Here is an 8,850-nt window from a genome sequence, read left to right as displayed (position 1 = left end):
CCTGAGAACGGGGACATTGGGCTGACCGCTGATTCAGACCCCTGCCTGCCCGGAGCCTCTGAGTCACTGGGAAGTGGGAAGGTGGCTGTGAGCTGCCTGGACGGTCGTGGTTAAGATTGGAGGTCTACCACTTCCTCAGCATGACCTGGGACACTTAATCTGTCGAATTTCCATAATGTCCTCTGAGAAGCGAGGATGATTCTGACTGTTGCCTGGTGGGCCAGGATTAGGGGAGACGGTGTTTTTTAGGCATAGAGCTTGACTGATTGTAATGCCAGCCAGGTAAACAGCAGCTGGCAGGAACTCAGGGCTGGCCTTTTGGTAAGATAGCTTTGCTTAATGTTAACAGTAACACATGCGCCTTGTACCAAATTCAACAGTATTGACATTTATAAAGCAGCAAAAGTTCCTCTCCCCAGAGGTAATGTGTTACGTTTTGTCCAAGTTGTTATTTTGTGTCACTCAGCTGGGCTGGCAGCTGCAGCCAGACAGTTGGGTCCTGCCCTGTGGCAGCTGAAGTGACAGTTGAGGGTAGGCCAAGGGATCAGTTTCTGTGACTTGCTTTGCACTGGGTGGCTTAGGCTGTGGGTGGGGGGGTGTTACTCAACTCTCCCCGGAGAGAGGAACTAGGCATCTCTGCAGCTTTCAGCTCACGATGAGCGTTCTGCTTTCAGCATCCATCATAAGAAACAGGCCCTGAAACTTCCAGGCCTCTGGAAGTTTTCCTACATACATACTTGCACAGATATACAGAAGCCTGGCTCCGGGGGTGTCCACGGCAGCTATGCTGATAAGAGGGAAAGATTGGAAAGGATTTCCACGGGCCCCATCAAGGAGCCAGTGACATAGGCGGAAGCTTCGTGGCTGTCAAAAAGAAGGGCAACCCTTTCTTGGGAATGTATCTTATTTATCCTACATACATATCTGCACACGTAGGAAACGAATGTCCAGGGTCATTTATGGCAGTAGTGTTTGAGGAGAGCAAAATTATGGAAAGCAATCCAGGCTTCCCTCGGTAGTTGGCTGGTTAGATAGACAGCAGGTCTGGCACGCAGTGGGGCCTCTGTGGCCTCAGAAAGAGCGAGAAGCTCCCCCGAGAGTTGATGGGCAGATCTCCAGGTTTAACAGGCAGAAACAGCAGAGTGCACAGAGAACCTTTCTGGGTGTGGGAAATGCTTATATCTTGGTTGTGGTTATGTGTTTGTGGCCGTGTGCCTGTGTCAGAATTTACCGCCCTGCACCCTGAAAATGTGTCAACTCCACCTCAATCAAGTTGCTTGGAAAAAAACAAAAATTTCACTTGTGTAGAGAAATGCTGGAAGGAAACACGAAGCATTTAGAAGATGTTCTTTTTTTTCAGAGAGGGGGAGGGCAGGACACGGAGGGGGATGAGAGAGTTCCGCTTTCTATAAACTTTAGATTTTCAAGCCCTATGAATACATCCCCGATGCCATGTTGAAATGAACAAAAATGAATGTTCTGTTATGAACAGTCCAGTTGTGGTGAAGTAGAAAGCATTGTGGTTGAGTAGAAAGGACATGTGCAGAACTGTGTGTGTATCATGTTGCTTTGTGTACAAAAAGGGGGATGTTCTTATTATGGAGGCATGGTTTGGGGAAGGAAAGACAAGGATGATGGTGGATGCCCCTAGGGAGGCAGGCCTGGGGGAGGAACGCTTGCTTAATGCAGTACCTTCCTTCTGCGTGGTTTGCACTTAAAATCTCATCCACGTATGAGGCCAGTTGATTGTGGATGCGGCTAAGAAATGGAGGCACAGGGTGGGGGGGCCCCGACACCCTCAAACCCAGGTGATACAACTGGCCAGTGAGGTGAGGGAAGGGACATGATGACACACGTGCAGCCTTTGCAACTATTCTTTTATTGAATATTCGGCCACGACAGAAAGATGCTTGATCCAGGAGCAAGTTTTCCCTTCCTACCCCCCGTTGCCCAGAAGTCAGGCTGGGCGAGCCGCACCACAGGGCATGGCACTCTGGCCGGTGTCCATGCTTCTTTCACATCCGTGGGCATCCTTGCCACAAGGGCCACGCGGCCCCTGAGAAAGCCTGCCCACCCGCTGGCAGGGAGGCCCGTCCACCTCAGGCCCGAGGGTGGAGCCCTCGCGGGCGCGCATGCCTGGCTCTCCTTGGCAGCCTGGTCTTGAAGAGGGACTTGCCCGAGGCTTGGATGTAAGTGATGCTCATCTCTTTGGGGCTGATCTCTACGTAGGCAAAGCCGCCCATTGAGTTACTGTCCCCGTGGTGGAAGCGCAGGTAGCCGTTGGGGACCTTGTGCATGTGTTTCTTCGAGGGGTCCATGAAGTTCCCAGCCCCGCTTAGCACGAAGCCTATGCCGTTCTCGTCCTGAAGGTACTGTGGGCGGAAGCAGCAGGGTCAGTGGACCCCGGCCCCTCAGTGCGGTGGACCACGGGCGTGGCGCCCCCCTGTCTCGAGTCCCGGGTCAGGTCTGTCCCCAACCCCAGAGTCACCCTGGGCAAGCAACATCACCTGCCCGGGGCCTCAGTTTCCTCACCTGGAGGAATGGGTTGATCCTACTTCACAGGCGAGCCCTGGGGAAGCCATGGGCAATGGGTAGCTATTATGATGGCTTTGGGGGAAATTTTTCCCAGTTAGAGCATCGAGCTTGAGGGAGAGTGCCGTCCAGGAGACCCGCAAACAGCAGGGGAACCCCATGTGCCGTGTGGCACTCTGGCGGGGCGGGGCAGCCTGACCTGGCTCCCCGCAGCACCCACGGGCCGCTCACCTGCAGGTTGTGGTCGTGGCCGCACAGGTAGGCGGTGACCTTGTGCTGCGCCAGCAGCGGCAGTAGCTGCTTGACGAGGCAGCGGGTGGGCCCGTGCTCGGCGATGGACCATATGGGGTAGTGGCCAGCCACCAGCACGTAGTCCTCCTTGGCGGCCGCCAGCTGCTTCTTGAGCCAGGACAGCTGCGTGCGGGCCACCGCCGCGTCCCGGGGCCTCTCGGGCTGCTGGCTGCTGAAGTCGTCCGAGTTGCCGCACAGCGTCACTGTGTCCAGCATGAAGATAGCCACGGACGCGTTGGACCGCGGGACCTTGAAACGCAGGCGGTAGAAAGGGCTGGGGAAGTTCCTGTGGGGGGAGAGGGCGGTGGGCGCACGGCTTGGGCCTCTGTGTCCACTTGGGCGAGGCTTGGGGGATGGGAAGGGGCGGGGGGCAGGCTTACCAGCGCTTGGAGATGCTGGAGTAGGCGATCTGCGCTGAGACGTTCCCCAGGTGGTCGTGGTTGCCAGCCAGCACGTACCAGGGCACGTTCCGGAGGGACGCGGCCGAGAAGACATCCTCGAAGGTCTCCTGCAGCAGACAGCAAGGGCACCCCCACCCCAGCGTCAAGCAGCTCCCCTGGGACTCTCCCACCAAGTCAGGGGACTAGGGAGACACTGAATGCTCTAGGTGCCCACAGTGTCAACTTCCCTCTGCCCTCTCCAGAGTCAAGAGGTCGTCTGACCTCCACATGCCCCCCTACTCCAGGGGCGCACACCTGGAACCTCTTGTCATCAGCACTCTTCACGCCTTCGTAGTAGAAATTGTCCCCCAGAGACAGGATGAAGTCTGTGCCCAGGACCTGCACGGTCCTGGCAATCTCCTTGGCAGTGGCCGTTTCCCGGGCTGTGTAGAATGGGGGGTTGGGAACTCCGCCCCAGTCCCCCACGGCCACAAAGCGCAGGACGGGGGCGGCCCCGTCAGCCAGGGAGAGCACCAGCGAGGCTTGGAGGATGAGCAGCACCGTGCATGTGTCCATCTGGGAGGGGAGAGATGAGCATCTGGGGGCCCAGGGCTGAGACGCGGGCAGCAGGCCCTGGAGACCCCCACTTGACTTGCTCTGAGAGAGGAGGAGCCACTCCCTGCAGAGCTGGCCCCGCGGGAACCCCTTGGTGGTGCCCCAGTTCCCAGGACTTCAGGGCAAGGGCTGGCAGGGTCAGTGGGTGGGCGGGGTCCAGCCAGGGGCCCGGAAGAGTGGCCACAGTCTCCCATTCCATCCTCCCTCATGGCGGCCCAGCACTCACCCTGGGAGAGGCACCAGCCAGTTCACAGGGGGCTCAGAGAGACAGGTGAGCTCAGGCACGACTGGCCGGTCACCCAGCCTTTATTCCCTGGGGCGGAAATGGATCATTAGTGAGGATGATGCAGTTTCTCCGCAGACTGTTCCAGAAGCCCTCCCCTTGGGTCATGTGAGCTTGGAGTTCCCCAGCGCTGGACACGAGATTCGGGGTGGGGGTCTGGCCCATGAGCGCAGCCTCTGTGTCTGCCTGATTCAGCTTGTTTGTGTCATGGGCCCAAGGCGCCCCATTATCTGAGTGCTGGCTGTGTGGCCACATCTGGGCGCCCCAGCCCACGCGCCGTGTGTGTCCATGTTTCTCTGCCTGTGTCTGGGTGTGTCTGAGCTGTTTCCTGTGTGTAGCCGAGCGTGCCTGCCTGGGTCACTGTCTCCTGTGGGCCTGGAGTCCTGTGTCCCTGTGATGTGTACACTGAGCTGGCAGCCGGGCCTGGGTGGCGGGCCTGTGACGTGGGCCTGAGATCTCAAGTGGAACTGCGCGGGGCCACGATGTGTGCGGCCCTGTGTTGTGCCTGAGCCGAACTGTGTGTCTGTGTTGTGTTTCCAACGAACGTGAGGTGTGTTTGACAACATTGGAGTGCGTGTCCTGGGCTCACCCCCCTCCCCCAGACAGCAGGGTCTCCCTTTTCCGGGAAGTGCTACCCACACCTTCCCCTCCTCCCCACCCCCATCCCTGCAGGAGGAACTGGGCAGGAGGCAGCTGGTGACACGCCATGTGACCATCGACTTTGGACTCTCACACCCTCAGCAGCTCCCCACAGGCCCCCCAAGTCACCGCAGCCCCCGATGGGGCGTGCAGGCACTGGGGCAGTGGGGCCCCTGCGCTTGTTGCCTGTGTGACCTGCCCCTCACCTCCCTGCGTCCCTCCTCCCACCCTGCACACTCACGACAGGTCCCTACAGTCCCTTGGGAGAATGCAGGGGGTCCCTTCATTCAACGCCAAGGTCACAGGCTCAGCGAGGTGCAGTGACCTGCCCCGGGCCACCCAGCGCGGGCTGGCTGTTTGTCCCTCCCGTCCCCGCAGCTGGGACAAACAGGAAGTGGGTCACGAGGGCGGGCGGAGACCCCTCCCCCCGGGGACACTGGTCTCACCTGCCGTCAGCGAGGCGGGGGTCCCGGGAGCCGAGCCGCAGAGGCGCGGGGCGCTCACCGTCAGGCCGCCCCGGCTTTAAGGAGGCGCAGCCCGGCCCCCCTGCCCGTGGTCCCGGGGCCGGCCCAGGTGATGCCCGGTGGGGAGGGCGGGCGCCTCGGCCTCCCGGCCCCCGCACTTCCTACCTGGCCCTGCCGGCTGCGCCCCGGAACCTTGCCCGGCCACCGGACGCCACGCCTCCGGGGCGCAGGCAGCGCATCTGTGAAATGGGGTGACGCACCCCAGAGGGCGGCTTGGGGTCCCGATCTCCTCCCCCTTTCTCCCCACGCCACCTGCCTGCACACCTGGGGCGCCCACAGCCCCAGATCGCAGCTCTGGGTGCAGCCTCCCCCTGGGCCGGGCCACCATCTAGAGAGGAAGTCTTGTGTTCAACCTCAGTTTCCTGCTCTTTGAAATGGATGTGAAGGCAGAAGAGTCAAATCTTCCTTAGAAAGAATTCTAAATAATATAAATTGAAACGTCCCTCCAGGAGCTCAGGCTCAACCCCTCCCCCACTCCTTTTGAGTGTGGGCCAGACTCAAAATTTGAGTTAGTGACTCTCATCCAGAGAATCAAGTATGGAAAAGCAAAAGATAAGAACTTGACCGGGGAGACACCTGGCAGACATCGCCTTAACCAAATGATCCAGGCTGACATCCTAACGATGTCTCATTAACATCAGGTGCCTCCACATAATCTCATGAGAAGGGCCCCTTACCTCTGTGGGTTTCTTCCCAACAACCTGTAAGGCAGGCTAAAGATGAGAAAAATACCAGATACACCCCAAATTGAGGGATATGCTACAGAATACCCAACCAGTACTCTGCAAAAATGTCCCCGTCACGAAAAAGAAAAATTTGAGGAGCTGTTACTACCTGGAGGAGACCCAGGAGACATGAGGACAAATGAAATGTGGGACCCTGGACCAGAAAAGGGGCATTTGTGGAAAACGGGGTGACAGCCAGATAAATGGCAGTTCGTGAATTGCAACACAACGAAGTAACGTAATTTCTCTGTAGTTACAGGTGTGTCACGGTCCAGAAGGTGTTGGCCATAGAGGGAACTGAATGAGGCGTGTACTGGAATGCCTTGCAGTTTTTTGCAACTTTTGTATAAATCTAAAGTGATTCCAAAATAAAAAAGTTTACTTGGGAGATGGGCATGATCCAAGAAACTTAAACATTTGCTCCACATGTATTGAGCACCCACTGTATGCTGAGTACTGGCTGACCCAGCAGTGAACAGACTAGACAGGAAAACTTGCTCTGCTGCTGCTCACACGCTAGAGAAATTTATATTCTAGCTTGTTAATTACTTTCCTTTGGGGGCGTGGCATTCTCTTTCCATTTTATAATTTATGTGCTCTTTGGATATTTGCCCTGTTAGTTATTTCGTCAGCAGAATTAATTCTTCTCTTAACATATCTTCAGTCCACATGTAAACACAAAAACAAAAGATCTCATTCCAGATTCAGGGCTGTGGTTGTTTTCTGGGGAGACGGGAGGGGGATGGGATTGGGACTGGGGACAAGGAGAGTCTCGAAAGGGGCTTCAACTTGATCCTTCCTGCCTTCTTTCACAAAAAAGGAAACGAAAATTTATCTGAAGCAATTAGGACTAAATGTCTGCATTGGCTTCTTCGTGTGGCAAGTACAGGGGTGTTTCAGGAATTTTTTTCTGCTTTCTGTATTGTTTTGAGATCACAAAAAATTATAACATTTATTGTCCTATTGTCATACCTAGTCTTTATGGAACAGTTGGAAGATACTGGAAAGCACAAAGAAACGGATTCTACTCACCAGTAATACCCCCGCCCGGAGAGTCACTATCCATGAATTTGTTTCCAGCAATTTTCCTATGCTTGTGTTTGTCTTCAGAAAAATGGGAAGCTTGTGATACCATTCTATAACTTTTGAAGACATTGACACTTTCTCTATTTTTTTAATGAAAAAGTACAAAAGCACATGATTAAAATAAATCAGACCGTGCAGAGTGTGTGATGAGACCTGTGGATTCTTGGCTCTCTCTCTCTCGCCACCTCTGGGGTTCTGAATAAGCTCTCCTCCCTCCGTTTGCCCAGGGGAGCCCTGTGCCGCTGGTTTTCTGTGTTGGTGGATCAGGATTTGGCTCAGAGCCTCCCTCTCCCTCCGCTCCTGCCTTGCTTCCCAACACCAACGTCAATCTCATGGTTGAGTTCCCCTTGCAGCGTGGTGGGGCCCTGCCCTCCCGCTCTCCCAGCTCTCACCACTCCCCTGGTTTTCTCACCCTTCCTGGAATAGGAGCATGCTCTGACCTCAGGGCCTTGGCACTTGCTGTCCTACCTTCCTAGAAGGCCCTTCCTACTCCAGATACCCCTGTGGCTCACCCCCCTCATTGTATTCAAGTTCCTTTAACTTATCTGAAATGCACCATCCCTGACTCCCTCGCCTCCTGCTATAGTTTTCTCTGTAGCCCTATCACCGCCTGACAAACCACACACCTGCTTATCTTGTTTTTGGTCTGTCTCCCCACCAGAATGAACTCCAAGGGGACCAGAACTTTCTCCATCCTTTCCCTGTGGTGTCTCTGGCATTTGGAATCCAGAGCACACAAAGGCGGTTGCTCAGGAATTATTTGGGGAATGATGGAATGAAGGGATGCCCTTTCAGGATACACTCTTCCCTCTGGTCTGAATGTGCAGCCTCCCCCCACTCTCCTGGCTTCACCCCTTGAGTGGATTCCACCAACTCCTTTATGGCTTGCTTCAATTCTAACGTTGTTGTTGTTGTTTTGATAATCTGCCCAGGACACAACTCTTGGAGTTATTTTGATGACTCCTGATTCCATTCTGCATCTGTCTCCCATCTGGGTCACAGTGCTCAAGTCACACTAAGGACAGCTCCTTCCTACCTCAGGGCCTTTGCACATGCTGTTCCCATCACTGGCCCACTCTCCCCCGCCTTCTTGCCACTGAGTACTTGGCTTAAAGCCACCTCCTCAGACTACCCTGACACCTTGACTCAATTAGCACCCCATCCCTCTCACCCACTCCCCAGTCTCTATTATTGTCAATCCCCCCATCCCTCCCACCAGGAATTCCCATAAAAGTGAGTCTGAGTGGACAACCAACATGTACTCAATGGGGGCAGTTGGGAGCATGAGGTTAACATTGCTTCTGACAAGCACAAGTCAGTGGGGGGAGGTGTGCTCCAGACTGGTACCTGTGGTGAGGAGAGCCTGAGGTGCGAGGCTCCACAGTATCAGGAGGCGGGTCAAGGGGTTAAAGGGGCCACAGAAACAATGGCCTGCAGCTACGGAGTGTGGACTCGATCTGGAGGGTGACAGGTTTGGAGGATGTGGTCCAAGCTGTGTTCTCACAAGATCAGTCTGGAAAAAAACAAGTCAAAGACAGATCTGTATCTATATCTATATCTATATCTATATCTATATATCTATATCTATATCTATCTATCTATCTATCTATCTATCTATCTATCTATCTATCTATCTACCTGTCTGTCTGTCTACCTATCCATCTATATAACTATCCATCCAACCATCCATCCACCCACCCATCCATCCATCATCTATCATTTCTCTCTCTTTCTTTATCTATCTCTATCTGCCTATATCTATCTATCTATCTATC

At 54.8% G+C, this 8,850-nt stretch overlaps 1 protein-coding gene across 4 annotated transcripts; it reads right to left on the bottom strand.

Moving 5' to 3' along the window:
* Nucleotides 1-1,859: 1,859 nt before the first annotated feature.
* ACP5 (acid phosphatase 5, tartrate resistant) lies at nt 1,860-5,601 on the bottom strand. 4 transcript variants are annotated; one of them, XM_058525951.1, is made up of 6 exons: nt 5,187-5,601; nt 4,045-4,131; nt 3,519-3,779; nt 3,204-3,331; nt 2,764-3,109; nt 1,860-2,372 (listed from the first exon to the last, which is right to left on the bottom strand). In XM_058525951.1, the coding sequence occupies exons 3-6, from the start codon at nt 3,777-3,779 to the stop codon at nt 2,100-2,102; spliced, it is 1,008 nt and encodes a 335-aa protein (XP_058381934.1). In that variant the 5' UTR covers nt 4,045-4,131; nt 5,187-5,601; the 3' UTR covers nt 1,860-2,099. The 4 variants fall into 4 exon arrangements, with proteins under 4 accessions (XP_058381934.1, XP_058381935.1, XP_058381937.1 ...); XM_058525952.1 differs by having other exon boundaries at nt 5,370-5,601; XM_058525954.1 differs by having other exon boundaries at nt 5,529-5,571.
* Nucleotides 5,602-8,850: the final 3,249 nt, after the last annotated feature.

This window comes from Diceros bicornis, chromosome 30, assembly GCF_020826845.1.
Source record: "Diceros bicornis minor isolate mBicDic1 chromosome 30, mDicBic1.mat.cur, whole genome shotgun sequence".
Taxonomy (NCBI): Eukaryota; Metazoa; Chordata; class Mammalia; order Perissodactyla; family Rhinocerotidae; genus Diceros; species Diceros bicornis.
The sequence above is the reverse complement of the archived record's forward strand: the minus strand, read 5'-3'. Positions and strand labels throughout refer to the sequence as shown.

Coding starts and splice junctions, on each gene's coding strand:
- ACP5 (XM_058525951.1), bottom strand. CDS start 3,779: ATGGACACATGCACGGTGCTGCTCATCCTCCAAGCCTCGCTGGTGCTC. Junction 3,332..3,518: donor CTGATGACAAGAGGTTCCAG/GTGTGCGCCCCT, acceptor TGTCTGCTGCAG/GAGACCTTCGAGGATGTCTT. Junction 2,373..2,763: donor GCCACGACCACAACCTGCAG/GTGAGCGGCCCG, acceptor TTCCGCCCACAG/TACCTTCAGGACGAGAACGG.